At 39.9% G+C, this 25,550-nt stretch overlaps 2 protein-coding genes across 2 annotated transcripts in view; one reads left to right on the forward strand and one right to left on the reverse strand.

Annotated features, from left to right (window-relative positions):
* The window catches only part of Slc18a2 (solute carrier family 18 member A2), a 34,406-nt gene extending 18,893 nt beyond the window's left edge, over positions 1-15,513 (forward strand). Inside the window, exons 11-16 of the mRNA XM_034494887.2 lie at positions 3,650-3,728; positions 3,898-3,949; positions 4,803-4,866; positions 5,569-5,688; positions 5,822-5,955; positions 13,256-15,513. Of these exons, the coding sequence (XP_034350778.1) occupies positions 3,650-3,728; positions 3,898-3,949; positions 4,803-4,866; positions 5,569-5,688; positions 5,822-5,955; positions 13,256-13,360 (554 nt within the window). The 3' untranslated portion in view covers positions 13,361-15,513. The remainder of the gene's footprint in view (positions 1-3,649; positions 3,729-3,897; positions 3,950-4,802; positions 4,867-5,568; positions 5,689-5,821; positions 5,956-13,255) is intronic.
* A 73-nt stretch (positions 15,514-15,586) lies between these two features.
* Pdzd8 (PDZ domain containing 8) overlaps positions 15,587-25,550 on the reverse strand; it is a 59,133-nt gene continuing 49,169 nt past the window's right edge. Inside the window, exons 4-5 of the mRNA XM_034494903.2 lie at positions 24,371-24,533; positions 15,587-21,262 (exon numbers count right to left, since the gene is read on the reverse strand). Coding sequence (XP_034350794.1) covers positions 19,062-21,262; positions 24,371-24,533 — 2,364 coding nt within the window. The 3' untranslated portion in view covers positions 15,587-19,061. The remainder of the gene's footprint in view (positions 21,263-24,370; positions 24,534-25,550) is intronic.

Genomic DNA, 25,550 nt, shown 5'->3' on the forward strand with positions numbered 1-25,550 from the left:
CACTCCCTGGGCCAAGTATATTCAAACCACCGTAGACTGGAAGTCAGAGCCAAGCAGTCTTATCAGCTATGTGAGTGACATGAGATCGCTTTCATGAAAAAGCATTGACTGTCGCTTTAGGGAATGAAGATCCTTCTGTTCCAGAGGCATTGGTTTGAATCTGTTCCCAGCACCTCCTCTATCATATGTTGATATGGTGTTGAGTTGGAGCTGTTGAGGAATCTGTCTGTTGGGTCCTTTTCATATCAAATTCAAAGGCAAATGATTCTCTTTGACAGCCTGGTGCTTAGGGACAGAGTTCAGGGTGAGGCCTGTAACTCCTCAAAGGGAAACAGGCTCTGATTAACAGTCTCAGAAAAGACTGGAGCCAAACTCTTCTTGTTGGTTATTCTGGAATGTCTTTTTTTAAATATGATGTGATGATACAAAAGGAAGGGAGGGACATACGTTTGCCAGGCAGGGAGGCCATCCTATCCTAGTCAGTTGTGACTTTATAGGACATCCTGTGCTAGCCTGGTAAAAAGATATGGAACACATGGGTTGCTGACTGCCAGTGGTTTTCAGATGCCAGGACTTGAGCCAGCTGGCTTCTCTTGGGTCAGGGCAACAAGGGCCTACTGTCTCACTCTAGTTCTAGGATCAGCCATTAGAAACAATCAGACAAGGATCACCTAAGGCCCAGAAGAATCTCATTCACTGCTACTGGCTCCTCAGGCCAAGTGTCCAGCATCAACTTTCTTGGTCCCTCATGATAGCACAAGCCTTGTCCTGTTTGGCTGCTACTGGCTGAGGTGGGCTGGTCCCTGTGGTAGATTTTCTGGTGTGATGGGAGATAGGAGCATATGAGGATTTCTGTCAGAGTGATGTGCATGACACTGAATGCTGTGTATAGGCAAGGTGAAACTAATACTTTTCACTCAGGTGAGGAGACTCTATAATGAATTATTGTCATCTTTACTGATAGAAATTTGTGAGGTGTAAAGCCAGCTGCCACCTGTGACATCTCTGTGGAAACCCTGTTTTTGAGGAACAATGGTCTCTCCAGACACCTAGAGCAGACCAGTCTTTAACTGAGCTGTTCCTTCCTTTGCCTTTGGAGTGTTGGGATTACAGGCATTCGATAACACATCCACCTAGAACCCTTTTCTTTTGATGGTCATCCATGCTTTGGGGCACCTCAGGCCTGCCACAGTGGAGCTTGGCTATGGGGAAACTGAGGTGGGTCCTGCTTGCTGGGTACTTATTGTACGTAGTGTGGAGAAGGCCAGCAGGTCAGGGCAGAGATGGGGACATGGGATTTTCATGGAGCCATGTCACTGAAATCAGTCTGGAAAAGCTGTTCTCAGCCATATGATACGATGTGTCATCCAAAAGCTGTTCTCAGCCATATGATACAATGTGTCATCCAAGCCTCACATCCACTCAGAGTGTATAGAATTAAAGCAATGGCTTTTCAAGGTGCTTTAAAAGGGTTTGAACCTTGCTACATTTAGCTAGCAAGTTTTAAATTCAAGTAAACACCTCGTTTCATGCATTTTAATCTGGTGCATTTTTATTTGAAAATCATGATGAAATTTGCCAATGTAGAGGTCTTGCTCCCATGGTAAACAAGGTCACCAAGTTTCTCAGTCTTGTGTGAGACTGGCACAATCTTTCAAGTTGAGAAGGTAAGGCTGCTCACTGGCTTTTGAGGAGTCCATGTATGTCCCACTTAGGTTTTTCAATGGAGACAGGTTATATCAGAATCCTTGGATCCTCGATGGGTCCTCTGAGCTATCTTCTTTGGCTAGTGCCATCAAGGGCTGTCTGTGGGCCAAGGTCAAGTGGATTATTTGGTTGACTGGTACAATCAGCAATAATAAATAAACATGTGAAGAAAGTTTTGGTTTTGCTCTTTAACAGTTAACATTTCATCTTAAAGAAATCTTACTCAAAAATTTCGTGCAGAAATCTGTTTCCCTCTTTTCTACAGAATATCTCCTCTAACATGGGGACTGCAGTCCTTCAGGGCAGTGATGTTAGGTGGCAGCTACCTTACCATATGGGATCTGGTCCTCGGTTCCCATAGAACCTTTCAGCTTTGTTTCTCTGACTGTGAGGTCATACATCAGTGGCTGTTTGTCCTGCTGCTATTTTTCTCACAGTTTGCATTTATATCTCCATGGCCCTTGGTTCTAACTGATCCTGAAGCAAAGTCAACACAATTTCTATTTACAAGTCCGACCTGATCTGCAGTGTGGGCCAGGATTTAATACTGTCTGCTTGGAGAATATGACCAGCTGCACGTTCAGGGCTCTCGGAACAGTATCTTATGTTCTCAGCAAGCCACGTTACAAATCGAACACCATCTGATTCTTTCCTCCAACAACACCATGGTGACAGGACCCATGTTGTCCTTCTTTACTGGAGGCTGGTGTTGTACTGGGTACACGGCTGTCAGCAAATGTTTGCTAGATCAGATTATACTGAATGACTGTTTGGCCTCCTGCATATTGCTAGGTGTGATAGAAACAATCCTAGTTCTGGCATGATTGTTTTGTGTTTTGATCATAGAATCCATTAACCTGAAATTCCTATTATGTTTAGAGGATCAGGGTTCTGACAGCTTCTTCCACAGTGAGAGCATAGTGTCTCATTCTTAAAAAGACATAACCATGCTTGCCTATTCCAGCACTTGTTGACCATCCACCATGCATAGCTGCATACACGGAGATGCTGAGAACAACGTGGTTCTTAATACTTAAAAGCAAAGCTTGGAATTAAAAGTCTAGTATATCTCATTTCAAGGAAGAAAATGACTGAATTATAAAATTGAAATATAGTCTCTTGTTAAGAGATCATCCCAGTGACAGGGAGTGGAGTTTAGGCAGATCCTCTGGTACACATATAGCCTGCTTTGATGGGCCTTTTATTCAGTGCTGGCCATGTTCAAGCAACTTCTGTCCTTGCCAGCTGAAAATGGCTTCTACTGCATTGTCTCCTCTTGGAGAGACATTAATTCTTGGACATGAAGTATCTGTCAGTCATAGTTTTACCATGAAAAATGAGCAAGTAGGTTTTTTTTTTTTTAAAGATAGAAAGATGTTCACAGTTAATTGAGATATGCAGGGTGTGTAGCAGTAGGTGTAATAGAGTCCTCTTGTGTGACAGAGTCTTGTGTGCACATATACAATGTGTGTGTAAACTTACAAGGAAAAGTAACTGCAGGCTTTGAATAGTTCCAATGGCTTTCTTCCTTTTGGTCCCAGTTTCCCCTAATTCTTTCTTGCAATGGCAGCGCTGTGTGTCATTGCAGAAGTGATGAGGACATATATGTAAATGACCAGACCATATGGGTGGCCATCTCTAGGCTCCCATGGCTGGGGATTATCTCACTAGGTCCACGTGTAATGCCGCCATCAGACTCAGATGGAAGTGAGATGCAGCCACTGATAGAGAAATGGTTTCCATTTCTGAAGCATCCAGGCAGCTTTCTGGGATGGATAAGCCATGTGGGGCACAGACTGAAACCGGATATTAGCTGTTCGGGTGCAGGCCCCAGACTTCCTTTCATCTTCTTGAATCAGCACCGTGATGTCTGTGATTATTAGTTTTTTCTGGCATGTGACTCCCACAGCACTGATAAGGTGTCCCTTTCATAAATCCACAGGCATTGCTTTCCTGCCAGCGAGCATCTCTTATCTCATTGGAACCAATATTTTTGGGATACTTGCACACAAAATGGGAAGGTAAGATTAAATAAAAGCATTCACTTATTATGAGAATGAAGTGCTTCTTTGAAGAAATTCAGTGTTTCTGTCTTAGCTGTTACAAGTAACTGTTGTGATTTTCATTGAAGATGTGTTTTGGAAAACATGATGTAAGTGTTCATTTATTGAGGAGGCTTTTCTTTGACAGGTGGCTGTGCGCTCTTCTGGGAATGGTAATTGTTGGAATCAGCATTTTATGTGTGAGTAAAAGATTGCACCTGACAGGCGGTTGCGGGGTGGGGGTGTGTGGGAGCGTGTGGGACTGAAGCTCTTGTCTTGGGTGAGACTCACCAGGCCACGTTTTACAGCAGTTTGAGTTTCTTAATATTTGGTTTTATTGTGTCCTTTATTTTACTCCAGTTTTAAAAAGTCATTTTAAACATTTCTGGAAAGACTCCAGTGAGTATATTATTTAATTTTAGGTCAGATGCTATTTATGTTGTTTTATTATGTAGTTTACCAAGTTATTTTATTATCTTATTTTTTTTAAGTTTTATTTTTAAATTTTTTTCTTAAGGCCTCATTGTGTAACACGGCCTGACCTAGAACTCATAGCAATTCTCTTTGCCTCATTCTTACAAGTGCTGAGACTTACAGGCATGGACGATGAAACATTTACAGTGTCTTAAATACTTAATGGCAACTACCCCGAAAAACAGCATGATGTTACCCCAGAATAAACATCATTTAGTGACCAACGTCTCCTCAATATGGCTGTCAAAGCTGAGGGCGGATGAGGCAGTCTTTGTGGGGAGCCATTTAATAACTTCTCACAGTAGCCAGTTTTCATTTCAGGCTTTAACATACATTTATTTCCGGTTTGTCCTAGACATCTCATGCATGGTATGCAAGTACTTGCCACTGAACTACACCCTCAGTCTAGGCTTTGGCTTTTAAAGATTAGGGTCGTAACTCCCTTCCTTTCTCTGCTCCCACTTCTTTCAAAAAGCAACAGGTCCTTTAGGCCCAGATAAAAGATATTTTAAGGCTTTCCCCAGGATGATTTATTAGAGTCTGCATCTTTTATTTTAGCACATTAACTTCCTCTTACAGATTCCTTTTGCAAAAAATATCTACGGACTCATCGCTCCCAACTTTGGAGTTGGCTTTGCAATTGGTAAGTCACTCGGGCCTCGGGCCTCAATCTGGAACTGCCCTCTCTCTAGTGGAGATTCTCTTCGTGAAGAGTGAACAGATGATAGATAGGTACAGAGCCCGGATTTCCAGAAGCTGCCGTGCAGGCTGCCATGAGAATAGCTCAAGAATACTCACTCCATAGTCCCAGTCCATGAAGATGCTTGCTGGAAATCAGGTGGTATTGGCTACACCACTGTGCTCTAGTAAACACACAACTTCCTCCTGTGTAGCACATTTGATTGGGTTCAAACTTGAGAGCAGATCTTCCCAAATGAGACTGGGGACAGACATCCCATGGGTTTTTTTGGTTTGGTTTAGTTTGGCTTTTGGGTTTTGCTTTTGTTATTTATGAGGCTTGATAAAGAACATGCTGGCCGGTAAGGTACCATGCTATGCACTTGTGCCCTGAAGGGGTTTTTACAGGCCAAGGAAAATAAAGCATTAGAGGAAGTCTGTCCTGATGGTATGCTTTTGTTTCTCACGTATAAATCCTGATTAATCATGATAAAAGTAAAGGCCAAATCTATTATACCATATTATGAGGAATTTAGTTTTTGAGTGGTATAGCAGAAAGAATGAGTGGATATTTTCTGACCCTCCAGAGGAGGTTAGGTGGTCTTGACATCTAGCCTGCTTCTGGTTCATACTACTTTTCCATACACTGATCCTTGACTATTCACAGGGATGGTGGACTCCTCCATGATGCCTATCATGGGCTACCTGGTTGACCTGCGCCATGTGTCTGTCTATGGGAGTGTATATGCCATTGCAGATGTGGCCTTTTGTATGGGGTATGCTATCGGTAAGAATGCTGGCTTTTAAGAAAACCTTTGCCTTAACGCAGTACAGATAAAACCTCCTAGAAACACAGAAATCTTTACATTTTCTGGCAATAAGATGTTTGGGGAAAGGGCTGATTTTCTGTTTCCCCAAAGGTCCCTCTGCTGGCGGTGCCATCGCAAAGGCCATTGGCTTTCCTTGGCTCATGACGATTATTGGGATAATTGACATTGTTTTTGCTCCACTCTGCTTTTTCCTTCGAAGTCCACCTGCTAAGGAAGAAAAAATGGTAAGAGAGCCTCCATTTTTTTTTTTTTATCATTTCTGTATGGCCATCTGGATAGTTTCTGCACAGTTCAATCCTAAAATAATTTCTGCTCTTCAATAGAAACCTGCAAACAGAAGCAGCAATATTTCCTTTTTAGTCACTAACACAAGACGGTGACTTCTTTTATTATTATTACTTACACAGCCATTTCTTTCAAGCCTCACGTTAATAAATTTGAAGAATACTTAAGTGTTTTAGTTAGGAGAGATGACAGAGGTTCTGGTTAGTCAACAAAATGATAGACTGGGTATTAGGACTATCTTGTACCTCACTGGTACAAATTGGCATAATTATGCTCTAATTGTATTTTGAGAGAAAAGTTTTATTTTAACAGGAAGGGTGATATGTAGGAGGAGCTAAGGTGGGAGGAGTACCGAGAGGAAGACAAGGAGTAAGGAGAGGAGGAGAAGAAGGAGAGGAGAAGCTAGGTGATGAGAGAGAGAAAGAGGGGGGAGACAGGGAGGCAGATGTTCACATGTCCCCACCAGTCAAAGATACTTGATATATCTAGGTTGGGTATTGGGTTACACTTCTGATTGAGCATTACCAAACTTTTAAAGCCTTCGATTAACATTTTTAAAAAGAATATAAATGCAAAAAGTAAAAGGGGGCATGGGATAGGGGTTTTCTGGGGGGGGGGAATGGGGAAAGGGGATGGCATCTGAAGTGTAAATAAAATATCCAATAAAAATAAATAAATAAATAAATAAAAATTAAAAAATAAATTTGAAGAATAAAATTATTCTTGTACATAGATTGTACAAATCTTGTCAATCAAAGAGAACCCTGGAATACTTCAACCTAATTGTCTATGGTTCTGGAAAGTCGTCCTGACTCCCAGCATATGGTGCCAGTTACTTCTATCCTTACATTGTTCAGTGATAGTTGCTGTCCTGGTCCCACAGACATAAGAGTCTGGAAATACTTTCAAGAGTATTTACGAAAGATCATATTTACACCCTGGGGCACACATGTGAGCAAATGAAACTATTTTCATGACTAGAAACACAGTCACAAGCAAGTTATAAAGAACACAGTATTTTGTTTTGAATGAGTTCAAATTGTTGGCTCTAAATTTGAAACGAGAGCTGTGCCGGGCAGTGGTGGGGCATGCCTTTAATCTCAGCACTTGGGAGGCAGAGGCAGGCGGATTTCTGAGTTCGAGGCCAGCCTGGTCTACAGAGTGAGTTCCAGGACAGCCAGGGCTACACAGAGAAACCCTGTCTCGAAAACCAAAGAAAGAAAAAAAGAAAGAAAGAAAGAAAGAAAGAAAGAAAGAAAGAAAGAAAAGAAAGAAAAGAAAGAAGGAAGGAAGGAAGGAAGGAAGGAAGGAAGGAAGAAAGAAAGTGAATTTAAAGACAGAACCAAAATTTAGAACTTACAACTTACGTTTGTCTGAGGCATTTTACATTCACCTATACATTTACTGTAATTTAGAAACACATTGATCTCTGGTCACTGACTTTGTGCCCTGAACTATACAGAATAATGACTAGAGACTTGAGAGTTTTTCATGGCTGGGCTCCTAGGAAAGGAGGCAGGTGTCTTGGAGGTCCTTTGGTGGGAGCACTGCACCTTCCTTCTCTTATTTCCTGCTTCAGACTGGTTGTGTGCATCACTGCTGCACTACTGTTTGGCTTGTCCTGAGCTCATATCCTTCAGAGGCACATAGAAGATTCTCAGCACAGCACTCGAAAGCTGTCCTTCTGTAGCCATATTATCAATAATTTGATTAAGGCTGAATGAAGGTTATTCCCAAACCTTTTTTGACCAAAGAAATTGAATTACCAGTAAATGTTTCTGTCACCCAGGAGACCATTATAGACTCTTAGGGACGGTGAGAGGCCTGGCATGGGCCTGGGGGCAGCTATACTGGCTCCCCACAGAGGACTATGCAATTCTCAGTTTTCTCCATTGCACTAGGAAGTGATAATACTTCACAGGAGTACTGTGAGAGTTAAAAGAGAGTCTAAGCAGTAACCCAGTAAATGAGTTAGTCACCCACACATCCTTCCTGCTTTATCTAAAGTACTGGACTATTCTATCCACCCAGTAGTCCCCAAGCATCTTCACTCTTTAAGGTAAGAGATTCCTTTTGCTAACAAGACTCTGTTGGGTGGGTATTGCTCTCCAAAACAACAGATGTTAGTGGCTATTGTGTTATGTATCTGCTGGTTAGTAGCATTGAGTAGTAGAGGAATGGTGGAGGTAGGAGCTGTCTAGTCAGCTGCCACAGTGTTTTGAAAAATGATGGTAGAAAACCAGTCTTTTTTCTTCATGTTAGCCACTGCTTTAGTTCATTAAAACACGAAACAAAAAGATAAGGAAGTGGAGGAAACAACCCTGGAAGGCAAAGAATGACAGGTTTCCAGAAAGTCACTTTACTATAAAATGTCATGATCCTTAAACAGTGTCTGCTGAGATAAATTAGTAAATCTTGAGATGTGCATTTCTCTGTCTATAATGGATGCCCATAACTAGAGAAATGTCATTTAACTGGCACATTGGTGACATTCGAGGTGGCGCCCAGCAGCTGATGCCTGTTTACTGTGCCAGCAGAGCAGAGATGTGGGTGGAAGCAGATAGCCTCTAATCCTAAAGGTGCACATGGCAGGATGTGTGCCATAAGGAAGAATTATCACACACGTGAGAGACCCCAGAAGAGCACGTAAGTGCCGAGGTGGAGCCTTCATCAGCAACCATATGTAGAAGACAGGAGGGGCAGCAAAGAATTCCTTCATTAAGTCATTCCTGATGACAGGGTCTTCACCCCGCTGCTGTGTGAAGGAGGATAGCCTATTTTTTTTAGATTGTAAGTCACAGCTGGCTGTGAACTGCATGTGAGCACTACAGTGTTTCTTCCAGTCTGATTTCTTTTTAAAATGTTGCTGATGAAGGCAAAGGAAACACTCTTAGTGTAAGGCATATCGACACTGCCATTTGAGAAAAACACTGGTCCCTAAGACAATGACACAGCACCCTCGCCTCTTAAAACAGCCAGGTGAGGACAGAAAAATTCTAATTTAGGTTTTAATTTTTTAAAGGTTTAAATAATGTATTTTTTAAAGCTAGGGCATGCCTTTTGGTCTTACTCTTTTGAGTTTCTGTTGCCAAGGCAAGAAAGGTGATCTGTGGATAGCAGACTCCTGTAAGTACTGCTATATAAAGTCCTTCTAGCTTAGACACCAGTTCAGTGATGAAATAGTTCAATAGAAAAAAGTACTTGCCACAAGAGGTGCCACGTTCAGAACCCCAGCACCCATGTAAACATCAAGCAGATGTGGTGGTCGACCTATAATCTCAGCAAGGAAGGAAGAGACAGAGGATCCCTGGAGTAAGCTGGCTGGCTATATTAGCCAAACGGGCAAGCTCTGCGTTCAAGTGAGAGATCCTTCCTCGATTATATAAAGTATCAGTCAACCTCAGCCTGTACATGTACACACATGCACATGCATTCATACACATGTGCATGTACATCACACATAAAACACATTTTAAAAGGACTCTTATTCTTGGGTGCTGTGGGCTGGGTAAAGATGGAGCAGCTGGTGACAGATGAGAATACACCTGAGGTGTACATTAATAATCTATTTGGAGACACCTGTCCCTTTTCTGGGTATTTACATAGTGGATTGCTGTTTTTGATGTTTTTTTTTTTCTAGTTATGTTAAAAAAAAAAGACTGAGCCTTTCTACTAGGATGCATGTCTTCTCACATCTGAGATTGTTGAGCCTACTCTCTATGTGCATTTACTGTCTCACAAACTCAGCACTGATTTATTTACTTACTTACTTACTTTTTGACTTCATTTGATGTTTTTTTTTTTTTTTTTTCTACCTTGGAGACCTCAGCTTTGCTCTGTGTACAGTGATGGGAGCTAGGTATTTAGCAGGGGACTGGCTGTGACTTTGGTGCCAGTCCCTCCTCTTTCCAGTTCTGCTCTACAGCCATATATAGAATGCTAGCATAAACTTCCTGCCTGCTTCATGAGCCACTGGGTACTTGTCTTCCATGCACTTGCCTTACCTGCTCAGTGCTGTGTGCCTCTCTTTTCATGACACACCATCTGGCTTACTTAACCATCTATAACTTTATTTAAGTAAAACCACCACCTACTAAAGTTTTTGGGAGAGGATATATATTCATGGGAGAAAGATATCTGAAACATATAGGCTGTCAACTGTATTTAAGAATTCTAATCATTTATGTCTTCACGATAGAGATGATCAGTAGACATGAACTCTGTAGTGCAGGGTTCTATGAGCCCTTGCAAAAAGTGTGCTTGTTCAATTGCCCATACACGTAGGGACAATATTGAGTGTTGCTCTTCACGGTCTGTCCATCTTGAGTCTCCTGCTGGCCTAGAGCTTAACAAGTTGGCAAATCTGGCTGGCCAGCAAGCCTGAATCTATCTGTTTCACCTCACCAGTGCAGGAATAACAAGCGTATACCACCACACCTGAGTTTTGAAAATGTGTTTTTTGCTTGCAAGGCAAACATTTTTTTTTTTTTTTAACCATTATGCTATCTCCCTAATCCCAGTGTAGCTTTTAAAGACAGGGTCTTACTGTGTAGATCAGACTAGCCTCAAACTCTTGAGATGTATCTGCCTCTCGCTCCTGAGTGCTGAAATGAAAGGTATGCACTATCATGCCCAACAACTCTCAGAACAGTTTTTATTGAGTCCACATTCTATGTCCAGTCCAGCAGTTAAATTAGCTATAGAAGTGTAATGGTGGAAGGATGGAGAGATGAAGGTGGTTGTGAATAAGGCAATGACCACTCCTCAAAGTGGCCTTGCTGCCTGTGGGCCAAGTACAGGTCAAGGCTCATGTCTGCTCCTGGCTTTGGTGGTGCTTTCCAACTTCTGTCTCCATTGCCTCCTAATATGAACTCTGGTAGCTGTGTTTAGTGTGTTTTGCCAACTGCTCTCCATAATCTATGATTTGCTTAGTCAAACCTGTCTTCTTCAAACCTTTCCATCTTTCAGGGTTCACCTAAGCTCTCATTTCATCTGCAGACTTTTGCTAACCCTTAACCTCAACTGAGTCTTCCACCTGTGGCCCTGCGGGGACATGACCATAACTTTGGAGTCAAAACTTGCTGGTGTAGGGACTTTCAGGATAAGATCATATACATAGCACATGCCCCAGAAATCCATGTCAGTTGAAGGCTGCTATAGTCTTATGTAATTTATTGCAACTAAGGCAGTATTTCTGGAAGTTGCTGATACCATTGTCACTGTGAAGGTAGGAACCTGGGATTTCATTTTTAAACTGCTCTACTCTACTCCTTAGCCCATCTCCCCGGTGTTCTCTGAACACATTTCCTTAAGAATCACTAATCTGGGGAGATTACCTTTAGCTACCAATGGCTAAATCTTTGTGTAACACAGGGAGAATGGCTCAAGTGTATAATCTGTTGCTTTAGCTATTTTAATAATCAAACCCTTTAAGTACAACTATCGATTCGCTCAGTAGGCAGCATAATTGGAAAGGGAGTTTGAAGCTGGCAGTTTGAGATGACAGCCTGACTTGGGTCACAGAGTCCTTATCTTGCGTCACACAGCAAATCATTTGAGAATCTCTTGGAAAATGATAAAAGGGTTGAGCATGGAGTGAGTCTTATCACATCTGGAGGACAAGAGCTGAGGATAACTAGCAGACATCAAGACAGACTGCCACAGGCAGTACCAGAACATTTTAATCTGCTCAGATTTGCAGACTGCACAGAAAGAAAGAAAGAAAGAAAGAAAGAAAGAAAGAAAGAAAGAAAGAAAGAAAGAAAAAAAAACTTGCTAGGAATGGTTCCTATGAAGGAGGGAAACTGCCCAGACATACCTGATTCATTTGGCTTGCACATGCCTTCCACCGCACTTCTCCAGCTACTATGAGATGTGCAAAAAAATGTGGTCTGTCCTGAGGCTGCCTGGACTTCTTCCTCTGCACGATGGCTACACTGTTGCTCTCAGTACTTGTCAGTTTTGGCTCTGTAGACTCAACCAATATGAATCCAAAACAACCAAAAACAATGATCTGTACTAATTTGTACAGTTCTTTATCACCCCCTAGCTACATTACGTTCAGTATTGTAAGTGATGTAAAGCTGATTTGAAATCTACATGGATATACATTCTATGCAAATAGACTATTCTACATAAAGGACTTAACCATCTGCAGATTTCGATGGTCAGGGTATATATCCCTTGGTCAAGCTCTTTTTTCTTTTTAAATTTTTGTTTCCCTACACATATGTCTGTTAGATTGTCGGGTTCCTTAGAACTGGAGTTACAGACAGTTGTGAGCTGCTATGTGGATATTGGGAATTAAACCTGAGTCCTTTGGAAGGGGAGCCAAAGCTCTTAACCACCAAGCCCGGTCCCTAGCTCTCCTTGATCAAGTTCTTTAAGCCTCTCTACCCATTCTTTCTATTTCCCATCCAGACTCACTGTGAAAGCTAAAGCTTTAGTCTACTTGTAGTCATGTCAGGATGTCAGCTGTATTATCAGATGACTGGTTGGCTAGGAACTGTCAGCAGGAATGACTGCAAGTACTTCTTAAGGATGCTTTGAAAGCATCATTTCTGATCCCTCCCTTCCTTTTGCAGTATACTTAGTTTTGGCTTAATTTTCAGAAATAGAAGAGGGCAGAGGAACTTTATGCACACACCCGTGCTAAAGTAGGATCTAAAGAGAGATGTCTGATCATCACATTTGTGAACAAAGCCCTGGGATGTTTGACCTGGGAAACTAAGAGGCCATGGCAGAATGTGGTCTTAACATATTGTAAAACAGTCTATATAGATGGCTATCACCAGAGCAAGGTCCATGACTGAAACTAATGGAGTATTCACTCCAATTCAGACGTCCCTAAACTTCCAACAAGAGCTCCCTTTAAACATCTTCATGAGGCTCCCTGTTGTGGCATCTATAAAGTTGGATGTAATGAGGTCCACAGCTCCATTCCGCACAGAATTCTCAGGTTAACTTTTCTAAAACCTAACCTACCTAATCACAAAACTCAAGCTCTATTTCCAGCAGGTACAATGAAAACACCCTAGAGGTTTTACTTCTTACCTATTACCTGAAACTTCTCACTGCATGGAGAATGACAGACCTTCAAGGTCAAGACATGGTGATTAATTCGAATGACTGTCTTTAATAGATTATATAGTTTTCGGAATAGTAATCATTAACAACAGTAGGTTAAAACTATCTTATCTTTGTAAAACAAGAAGTTAATGTACTTGCATTTTGTTTCAGGCTATCCTCATGGACCACAACTGCCCCATTAAAACAAAGATGTACACTCAGAATAATGTCCAGTCATATCCCATTGGTGATGATGAAGAATCTGAAAGTGACTGAGCCCGTCTAACGTTGCCAAATGTTTAACTGTGTAGAAGTGTTTCCCGTGAGAAGACTCATGCAGAGCTATCTTAGTCACACCATCCATTGCTGGCAAAGAGTAAAACAACCAAAGGTGATACTTTCTTTTCCATAGTTATGATTGACTGCCAACAGCCTTATAAAGAAAAAGCAGCTTTTCTAGGGGTTTGCATAAATAGTGTTGAAAACTTTATTTTATGTATTTGATTTTAATATTATACAATATATTTTGACGAAATAGATATACTGTAAATGTATAAATATTTGAATCCAAATTAAATATAATTTTTTAACTTAACATTCATCAACACTTGGACAAAAAAATCTTAATATTTTTTCTGAATACTGGTAATGAGTGTTTAAAGCACACATTATGAGACTCTCCAATGAAAAACTAGCAGTCTGAGAAACAGAATCATGTAAGACAGTGCATTATGTAGCAACACTGAATGTGTTATTTAAACTGTAACTAATACCAATGTATTCATGAGTTAAAAGCTAGTCATCTTAAGTGCAGAGGACAAGAAAACTTTATCAACCATCTTTCAGACTTAATCATAAACCTTTCCTGGCATTCGTTTTCTATTATAACCACCCACCTGGAAAGGGATGGTTATAAATGTTTTCTGTGTCATATCATTGGCAGCAGTCAAAGCAAACAAGGGGTAAAAAGTGAATGTTCTGAAAGCAGAGGAAAGAACCCAAATGCTGTGTGTGTGTGTGTGTGTGTGTATATATATGTGTATACACACACACACACACACACACACACACACACACACACACATAGTACATGATGGTCTTATTGGGTGAGAATAAAATTTTATGCACTTTAAATAGTCAAGGTTAAATATGTTATGCTTTATCAAATCCTGTTCATGTTCTGGAAAAGGAAACAAGGCTATCAAGCTGCTATAATGTGAAAAATCAGACTATCACATCTCTCCCTGCTTGCAGGCCATCCAAGTGTTTTTTTTTTTTTTTTTCTAGAGATTTGTTAATTTTGAGTTGCTGTTATTTTTTAGACTCCTGAAAGTTGTTGACATCGATGTAGGAATGCAAAGATGAAAGAATGAAATTGTTCACATCTAACATGATTATGTTAAGAAAGATAATAGAATGGTCAGGACACCTTCCCTTTCTGAAGCAGAAAAATGTATCTACAAATTTCTATGTTACTGTATCATCTTGTGTGTTGGGTAATTTTTCTAAGCATGACAACGCTGATATATCTTTTCAGTGTGCCAGCTAATATTATTAGTGAACACTATAATTGCTTTGTATGAGAGTACAACCTTCTGGAATGCAAACACAGTATGGAATATGTCTCAAATAGTAGCAATTCTGCAGTTCTGTAATCATAAAAAAAAAATGTCAGTTTTGTTAAGTTGAATTTGTTTGTGTGACCTTGGACATTAAGAGAACTTAGGCTAACAACCCCTCAAATCTTATTGGCTATTACACATTCTTCAGAAAAGTGGCAAATATTTTTATGAAGCTTTCTCTGGGACCTTGGTGACCTGAAGTCTGGTGTGTTTAGGGGACAATCGGGTTCCTAAACCATTGCACAGTCACAGGTCTGCAACCTTTTGAGTCATGGCTGCTCTTACATGGCTAAAAGGGCAGGGCTTAACCTTCTCCAGGATGCCCTGTGATGTAATGTGAGCGAGGGCTTGTAGTTGTCCTTGGCAACACTACCATATATAATAATTGATTCCTGTCATTTTTGCTTTGAGGCTTCAGCTTCAGTAAAAACGACCAGCAAAGGCATGCCTGTTACTGCTCTCCAGGGAAAAGGTAAAAAGAAAAATTGCAGAACTATTTGGAAAGGAAAAGATAAGTTGTTTGTGAGGGGAAAGGAAAGACATATGACTAATATCCTGGGTACACGAGACTGAAAATAGTATTTAAAATAAATACTGTGCATGTACCAGAACAAAGAACTTACAGCTCTCTGAAAAAAAATTTCTTTTTAATTTTTAAAGTAGAGGTGGCTTTTGTTTGTACTTGGTAATTCAGACACAAAAATCTTAGTGAGGTAGAAATGAATACTCAACTTCCTTTTGACTGCTAAGTGTATCTGTGCTGGTTGCACTTCAGCTAGATTACTTAATAAATCTTCTTGAACACTGTGCTGTGCCTGCCTGTATTCTTTTATAAACCATTTCATCAACATTGTTGCTGGAATAAAATACATAGACACTGTTTTGGCTGTAGATATTTAATTAAAAAGCATTCTCTGTGTTTGCAGGCATCAGGCAAGTCACTCCAGGGTATGGCAAACCATCCTCTTTGGCTTCTCGCTGCTTCCTTTAAATGAAATATAAGATTTACTATACCCTATCAGTGTGGAAAAACAGTGAGTTGCCCTGGAGTTTAATTCAAATGAATTGTTCTAATCGATGTGAACAGGTAATTGTCTGATGAAGAGGATGGTAATACCTAGCCACGTGACACGATCATTTTGAATGTGATACACATAGTAGTTTCCAGGATTAGGGGGGCCTGCTGGTTTACTCAGACCTTAAGGAACATTAAGGGATCAAAAAGGATGAAGGCAACCCCCCTTTCCACCCTTGTTTGCTTTTTGAGGGGAGGGTAAGGAATGCCATCACTTCAATTTAAAAATTAATACTTTTTCTTTTTTAAAATTGAAGCGATTTCAAAACTTTAAGGGACTTAAAAATTTAAACTCTACTGTCTTACTTATTAGAACCAAAAATGTTTAAAATGTTTTTATAATTTTTTTAAAGGTAGGCTTTACTCTCCAAGTTTTAGGCTGTTCTTAGCATGAGAAAGTACTACACAGTAAGTTCTAATATTATTAAATGAAGTCTGATGCTAAGAAATACAGTACAGCTTGGCATGGTAGTGCATGCCTTTGATCCCAGCACTCCAGAAGACAGGCAGGTAGACTCTGTCTCAAAAAAGCAACACAATAAATAAAAAAGAAATATAGCATATTATGATTGCAAACTAATACTAAAATGTTATTCATTTTGCCTAACCCAGTCATTCAACTTAACAATGAAGAGAGTACACTTTAAATAGTTTAATATTTCTTTTCTGAGACAGGTCTCACTATGAATAATAATCTATTTATTACTATATAGCATTAGAGGAAAATCCATATATGTTTCAAAAGGTAAGGAAGCAACAGTAAGAATCTGAATGTTTTTACATATTTGTTTAGTAAAAGTGGATTGTTAGCTTGTCTGCATGGCCAAATTATACCAGGTAATAATGCCAGAGAAGAACCAATCTCCTGTTTTTAGATGTCATCAACTCCTGTTTTTAGATGTCATCAAATGAAGATATTCTTATTTTTCGTGGTAGTCTTTATTATTATTTTAGCTATTGATAACATAGCATGGCAGCAAGATTACATGAGTAATGTAATATAACACATTCTTAAATTGAAGCCTTATACCTTACTATGCTTGAGGGTATTTGGAGTTCCCAACTGTGATGCCTCTACTGTCTCTCCCAATAGAAAAATATTGCACTACATTAAAGGTATATTTTACAAACATAATTAGCAGCGCTGTTGAGCTTTCCATGATTGTGGGTCTACAGAGATAAATACTTTAAAGCATGAGGAGATTCTTAGAACTAAAGCTTTGCATTATTTCTACAGCTCTTTCAAATGCATCAGTGCAGGAGCATGCTTGGGCACCACTAAAACTTCCATGGTTTGATCCATAAATACACCAGCCACTTACAGCCATACCACCTTCAGGGTAGCAATGGCAAGTTATTGTTTACAAGATGAAACATGGCTATACATTGGGCAGATTGTTTCAAGCGTTAGATGTGGAACACTTTAGCTTCTGGGATTTGTTGTGGAAAGTCCTTCTACTGTGGTGTTCTTTTACACTGTGAGCATGCTTAAATAAATAGTAAAAGAGTGGGAGTGGGGTGGGGTTACACAGATGTAGCCTTGCTATAAACCTGACAAAGGTAGGTCTGTGCCCCAATATTTCACTTAATAAAGGGAGTGAGAATTAGCTATTAAGTTCAAGACTGGAATAACTTTTCTATCCTCAACAATGTTTTCTCATATAAGTAACACCTCTTATTTTTACAGCATTTTACTGTTCAAAGCGCCTTTGCAGTTATACTCCTGTCTTTCTCACAACAGTCCTGTGAGGAAGTGCAAGAACCTTTGGAGCTGCGAAAGCTGCGTGACCCTTTGTGACCTGCCTGTGACTGTACAGCTCACCAAAGAGCTTGACCTGAAACTCCTGCTGGAGTCTGGGCTACAGACTGGGCCAGTCTTATATATTATAATATATTATACTATGCATTTTTCTGCAGCAAAGAGCTATTTCGTATATTTTACATTTTAGTTGGCTTATGTGTTATCATAGTAGTTACCTGTAAAGGGGGGAAACACTTTTCTATTCTATAGGTATAACGAGCTTAAACTTTTAAGATATATCAATAGGGGTCAAGGTCATATATTTCTCAGTTGTTTGTTACCAGCATCCACTAGATGGGCCCAATAGCACAGCAGGCCTTCATTTTTAGCAGACTATGCATACTGTCTATTTTTAGTTTGTTTGTTTTTTTACAATGAATGAAGATGGTCTGAACTACTGAAGTATTCAGAATGACCAACATTCCTTTAAGGCCACAAGACACCAGATGATGTAGTAAACATAGTCTGTGTAATTGCCCTCCATATCATACAAACAAAGCCAGTTATCAATACAGTCATTTTCAGAATAAGTCCTGTAAGATTTTAAATGTCCTTGTACATGCTTTATTTTCTATGGGAGAACCAAAGATGAAAAGTCACCATGAGTGTCCGTAACTTCCACTTGAAAGAAAAGCATCAACATTCAGAAGATACTTCAAAATCCTACTGGTCACTGTTCTTCAGTAATGAAATCCTGTCGTACTCTCTACAACATTCTTGACCAACTGGACTTTGTATTTATTCTCTAGTCACTGCAACCTCTTCTAGTTAATCACTGGAATTTTACTATACTTCAACTGCATAAAAGCTTTAAAGATATCTCAGAAGCATAAGAAGCAAGCAATATATGTAAAAAAAATTAAACTATATAAGCATAACAGATTTAAAGCTGTAGGGTCTGCTTTCATTTACATTTGGCAACAACAAAATAAAATAAAACAAAAATCTCCCCAAGCCCCATATAACAAAAACATCAAGAAAGTACAGCTGACAAATCTCAAACATAGAAGGAAGAAGACTCAAACCTGTTCCCTCCATGATTATTGTTGTCAATTTAGGCATGCAACAAATTTGCTGTTATAACCGTGATGAAAATGAAGGAAAATACTTCAGGAATCTGGACAGAATCTTATTTACCACTAATTAAAAAACCAGGAGGAAAGAAAAAATGACAGTGAAACATTATACATACACAAACACAAAGTTAGCTTACATAATTAGAAAAGGTTAAAAATAAATTAATAAAACCCAATTCCCAGTTTGTAAATCCAAAAAAACCATAGCTATAAGCACAACCCGAAACAACCAATTTGATGAGCTGGTCATGTTTCTGCAGGAAACTACCTTTTCTTTCTTATACAAGCAAGTAACTATAGAAGCAGGCCAAAGTGCATCATGAGAGAACCGAACGTGGCTGTACCCGTGGCACTTCAGATACATCTTGTCCCCAACCATGTGAAAGTTGAAATAGCTTGTTGGTTACACCGACTCAGACGGGCCGAACAAGTCATCGGAGATGTTGCTGAATGGCTGAGAGTCTATCAACTGGCTTATCTCACTATCGAGGTCTTCTTCTGCATCATCTGTGTACTTGTTCATCTTTTTCGAGTGCTGGTCTAAAGACAGGTTTTCTAAGGTTTCAATATCTTCAATGCCTGCTCTGTAGTGGATCATCAAAAGCGTCAGAGCCTGTAGTCTTTCTCCTGATTTAGCCAAAGCAGCAGAAAGAACTGATTTTTTCCTTGTATCATTTGTTTCTTTTTCTTCTCTAACAAGGGAATTATTGTGTTCCAACTCCTGATCAATTTCATTCTGTAGCTTATCCAACATGAACTCTAGCTTCTGGATCCTCTCTTCTGTCGGCAAGCCTCTGTACAGATCACGGCCAATTTCTTTAACTGCAATGAAAACACTGTCATCCAGCCCTCCTTCCTTTCTCATTAATTTTATTCCTGCACTATTTCCTCGTTTGGAAGGGCTGTTTGAACCACAGACCTCTGTGTCACTGCCTTCATTGTCTGACGTGTTGGGTGTGTGTTTTGGTGACGGTTCTACGAGATCCGTTCCTGGTTCAGAAAGGCGAGTTTTAGAGACTTGGCGCAAGTTTAGTAAACGAGAGCTAGTGTTGATGATGTGCCGTGTCAGCCCTGTTGTTTTATTGACTGACTTGTTAGCTTCCATCTCAGCACGAGGAGGAAGGCCCAAGAGTGGGTCCTGTCCTTCCAGCCTGAGGTTTTTCAGGGTCCGGTCTATTCGCCTCTCAGTTGCTCCACAAAGAGGTGTCTCAGCTAGACACTTTTCCTGACATTTTTTATGACAAACATAAGCACAGAACATACACTGGGAAGCAGCTTTTGTCCAAACTTTTTTCTTACAGTAATCACACCAAGTTGGGTTTTGGAACTGAGTATCTTGGAAACTATGTTTATTTTCTGACAAACTCATCTGTCCCACAAAATGTTCCTCTTTAGGGAGCGTAGAAACTTCCTCAACCAAATGGAGTTCTTTTTCTTTCTCTACATTAGGTACTATGTGGTGGTCTGGTTCTCCTTCCTTCAAATACTTAAAATGAATAGTAATGTCACCAAAACAAAATTTGTCATTGAAGCCCTTTTGCATACTCAGATTACGTAGTGCAGTTCTAGTGACCATGGCCTTAGGTGTAGGGGGTTCCAGTCTGAACTTTGAAAGGTATTCCATGTTTGATGTAGCTAGGCATCCTAAAGCCACTTCCTCAAGTTTTAAACTAACATGACCCAAACAGATGAGACCTCCTAACTTGAAAGGATCCCTGCACCACAGTGCAACGTTCAGGTACCTGTGGCAGGCTTCTATGTCAAACATACAGGATGCTCTGGTTCTTGACCACTTTCCTACCTTATTACGATATAGAACCTCTGATGATTCCCACATCTGATGGTCATCTGAAGTGTCCTTAGTAGGAGCAGAACTTTCTGAAGGAAGATCTTTCACTACTTCCTGCTTTGCTGAAGACTGCTTACCTGCTGCCACCTCTTCTCCTTGATCCACACTCTTTACTTGCTTCTCAGCAGGTTTATCTGCAGGAAGAGGAGGGAGCACCACCTTGTCTGGCTTTTCTGGGGCTTCTGGGTCTGCCTGAGCTGAGGTGTCAGTGGGAGGCAGAGGCACTCTCCCCTGTGGTCGTGGGGGCACAGGTGGTTTGAAAGTGGGTCCTTGGGGTTTGGACACTTGTGCTGCTTCTGTGGCCTCTGAAGTTTTTAGAGTTGATGGTTTATTTCCTTCTTTGGATGGAAGTTTTTGTGGTGGTGGGTGAATTCCTGAAATTAATTTACGATTTAAAACTGGGGATATAGCGCCAAGGGGTTTAATAGAAAGTGTTGTTGGAGTACGTTTTGGACTGTGACTCAACGGCTGTGTCTCCTCTTTCACTTCTGGTTGTACTCTGACATCACTTGCCAAGTCTTCAAATTCAGAATCTAGGTCTCTATTTTCAGTATCCACTGGCAACCCAGCAGCTTCCTCTTCATAACCTGGCTGGCAGGAGCTTGACAAAAAGTTTTCTTCCAGCTGGCCCAGACTGTCTTGCAGCCCCGCTCCCTGGCTGCCCTGCCCAGCAGGTCTCTGGTAGTACACCAGCACGCGGTCACCAGCCTGCTTGATGAGCTTCAGCACCTGCAGTGTCGACGTGATCTTCACACCTGGTTTAAGATTCAAAAGGAGAAGCATGAAAACCACAGCAATAAGCCTTGGCTACGGTCATCACTACCTCATAATTGTTTAATAAAAAGAAGAGCACTAGGAAGTCTCGAAATACATTTTATTTAAATTTCAAATTAATCAGCACGTGGTACCCTGGAAATACTGTTATCTATGTGATACAAAACCCTGTGCAGTTTCTAATTTCTAATGGCTTCCCATTTCCTCTTGTCATAAATCACCTCATGTTCAGTTGAACTGTGGAAGTGAGCAGAGTGAGACCTATTTAAACAGGTTTACTAACAGATAAACCACACTCTGAATGATGGAAACCTGACATTTTACTGAAGGAAGTTCTCAAATAAGTCCAGGGCTGGCAAGCAAATGGTTTGAATTTAGAAACCAATGTCAGACCCTTTCACAGATCCTGTTTATTAGCCATAAATAACCAACTGTTTTAAGAATGAAAGTATAAGAGGTAAATTGCTGTAAAGTTACAAGTTGATTACATTGTCTTATCCTGACTATAAATCAACTTGCTACCTCTTAACATAATCCTGGAGACAGCTGACTCCTTTGTTCCCACAGGTGTCAATCCCAACTCAAGAGTTCTGTTCCTTCGGTCTTTGATGTTCTGATCTTCCCCCTGACCACTGGTCTTTAACTTCAGTCCCAAATACCTTTATCACTCATCAGACCTTTGTAGCTTTGATGCCCACATGGTCACATTTTTCAGTTTCAGCTCAAAACATCAGTGGAATTCTGAGCTTCCTCACAGAGCTCTTCCTGACTCATGTGACTTAGTAACTTCTACGGCTTCTGAGTAAGAGTACTATGTCCCAGGAGCACTGTAGCATGACATGCATAGATGAAGCATCATCTACTGAGCTCTAATACATGGGCAAAGCCTCGCCCAATCCCACCTCTCTATTTGTGCTTTGGGGAACTTGCCTTCATCTCAGGTGCTCTGGAGGTGGTCACTACACCAGCATTCGCTGGAATCTGGATTTTTCTTTCAGAATATTTCAAACATGCTCAAAGATTTAGAAAACAGTAAAATTAACTCTATTGTTGAAACTGAATATATTTTGCCAATCTTTTTTCTACTACTACCAATCTCCTATTACTAAAACTTTTGTAAATTCAAATGAACTACAACTATAATTTATTTAAGAAATACCTATGAACATAGGGCAAATATATTGTAGGACTTGAATTTGTGTCCCAGAGTTGGGACAAGAGATATATTTATTTATATAGGAGGAGGGGCACTAGGAAACAAAGTTTTCTATGGTGCTGAGAAGACAGCTTTAGCAGTTAGAAGCACTGCTTCTCTTTCAGAGGATGGGATTCTAATCATAGCATCCACATGGTGGCTCATAATCCTCTGTCCCTCCTGTCTCAGGAAAGGTTACTTCTTCTATAGATAGACACTGCATGCATGTGGTGCATGCACACTCATGGAAATAAAATAAGCATACCCACTAAATAATTAAAGTTTTTCTATTATATTTGAAACTTTTAACAACAAATGTGTACAATATCTAAAGTTTTAATCAATAAACCTTGTTAGTACTTTTATAAACATTGACTATCTTGAAAAGGTTTAACATTTGCTTTTTTTTCCTGTAAAGATTTGTATGATTTGGACTTTTATTTATTTTGGGTAATAGGTATTTGTTACTTGTGTAATTGAAAACAGAACTTAAAAGGCATATTTAAAAGTTAATAATAATAATAATGATGATGATGATGATGATGATAAAATAACCTGTAGGTAAGACCAAAACAGGGTATGTACTAATTCAAAAACATTGATAATGAGCCATGGTTTTGGGTGAAGGAGACAAACTTTCCATGTTTATATACAGAGGTGTGTAATGGATGAGGTCTACTTTAAGTCTTCCTCTGTGTCCATTAACCAGGAAAACTAGCATGACCTGGGGAGCCTGTTAGAAATGCAGGTTCTTGCCTGGTGGTGGTAGTCTACAGAGTATGTTGCAAGATAGCTAGGGCTACACAGAAAAACCCTGCCTCAATAAAACCATAAAGGGAAGGAAGAAGGAAAGGAAGGAAAGGAAGGAAAGGAAGGAAGGAACACATGAAAGCAAGCTCTTAGAATTCATTCCAGTTTTTCTAAATCAGAGTGACTTTTGAACATTATTGCAGGGTGACCATGACATGAATGGTCCTGTGTATACCACAATCAGAGAGACTTCCACATGAAAATACTAATTTAACTCCAGGTGCTTAATTAAATCATTTTCATTATCTTAATGTCAAGATGGATTTGAACCAAAAGCAGAGTCTAACATACCGAGTGATGACTGCTTTACTTACTGTCTTAGCTGTGAAAGGACACATGATACTCTTCTAAAAAGATTAAGATTATTAATTATAGCCATTTTTATTTGTTCAAAGCCTACACCAGGTGGGCCAGGTACTATGAAGTCTGAAAAGGTATTGAATTATTTCTGTGCTGCTGTGTACAGTTGAGTCCTGTTATTATGTATATATACTCAAACAGATAACTCAGTTTTATTTTTATTACTTACAACAATCCAGCTGACAGGAAGGTATGCAGTATTTACCACAGAGATTTGGGTTGCATTCTGAATAACAGCATAACGGCAAAGCACAGGCCTTTCACATAATATGGAGCCTCAGAACTGGGTTAGGAGTATCCTCACTCTCAGGCAAGGACTATCTGTCTCTCCTGTTCACCTCTTGTACCACAACATGATTAGAGTAGTGCTAACATCAGTACACTTAGGGCCATGTGGTAATGGACATACAGGAAGGCACTATTATCTGGCTCTTAATTTTGTATTTAATAATACATAAAGAAGGTGGGAAGGGAAAGGAAATTAGAAAATTCTAGTCAAGTGGTTTAAAGATTAAACATGTTTAAAGATCAGGACTAAACTGGTGCTTGTTTTTTACAAGCATGCTAAGGCCTCTTTTACAATTTTCTTTATAATGAAGGTTTTTGGTTATAAAACTAACAGATGCTTGTTTCAGAAACAGGGAGAAGAGAGAAAAAAAAACCTCTCCAACCAATTTTGTAGTTTCTCTGTAGACATAAGTTATACTACACAGTGTGTAATTACCTCCAATAGCAATGAGCCGATCTCCCCGCTGAAGATCTGCAACCGCAGCAGGTGAATTTGGGGCCACGGTTTCAATTATGACATGCCCAGCATACCCATCCGTTGACTGAACAAGACGAAGTGTAAGTCCAACACTTTGTAAATTCCCTTTTATTAATTCAACCTTTGATAAAGGATTAAAAAGAAAGAAAACATTGAGATAACAGTAATACACATGAGAACATCGCAGTCAGTCCTGACTTTTAAGTCATTGTGACTATAATTACAGATAAATGAGAGATGAAGTCATTACTAACAATATACTTTCAGATTATGATGACTTAATATAGTCATAAAAACAACAAAAAAGTATGGGCATACTCCCATGCATGGCCTCATTCCCATGTGCATACAGGCAACACCAACTGGACCATATGTGTTATTTCTTAAAAGGAAGAGGAAGAGAAGATAATGATGAAGCAAGGAGAGGGTCATGTTCTGGGGCAGTCTAGCTGAGGAGTTATGGGCTGCTGGGGGGGAAGACAGAGTTATTTTTCTCTAGGTGTGTGTCCACATTGGTAGTCTGCCCATGTTCCAGGGGATAGCCCCATACCCACACATTTATGTAAGCACTAATTGGAATCAGTAAGTTATTAAAGGTTAGGAAAGATGACATGAAATTGGGAGAGAAGATGTGTTGAGGAGAGTCTGGGAAAACTGGAGGAGGGAATGGGGGAAAGAATGTGATCAAAATACATGATACACAAGTACAAAATTCTCAAAGGATAAAAGTCTATCAAAAAAGAAGAGAAGATGAAGATGTGAGAGGTAAGGGAGTATGAAGGTCACTAGTCCTGGGGGAAGTGGGGAAGAGGGTCAAAATATACATATCAAATATAAAAATATATACATATAAGTGTGAAATTGCCAAACAATAAAAATATTCTAAAATCATTAAAAGGTGTATTCAATATGGTTTTTAAAGGGATCATACCTATAGTAGAAATTTTGGAATTAAAGAAAACCACTGCTAATTATACTATCTAGAACTACTGTTAGAATTTGCATTTGCTTATACTTTAATATAAAATTAAGAACTGAGGGGGCTGGAAAGATGGCTCAGTGGTTATGAGCACTGACTGCTCTTCCAGAGATCCTGAGTTCAATTCCCAACAACCACATGGTAGCTTACAACCATCTG

This window comes from Arvicanthis niloticus, chromosome 1 (genome assembly GCF_011762505.2).
Source record: "Arvicanthis niloticus isolate mArvNil1 chromosome 1, mArvNil1.pat.X, whole genome shotgun sequence".
Classification (NCBI taxonomy): Eukaryota; Metazoa; Chordata; class Mammalia; order Rodentia; family Muridae; genus Arvicanthis; species Arvicanthis niloticus.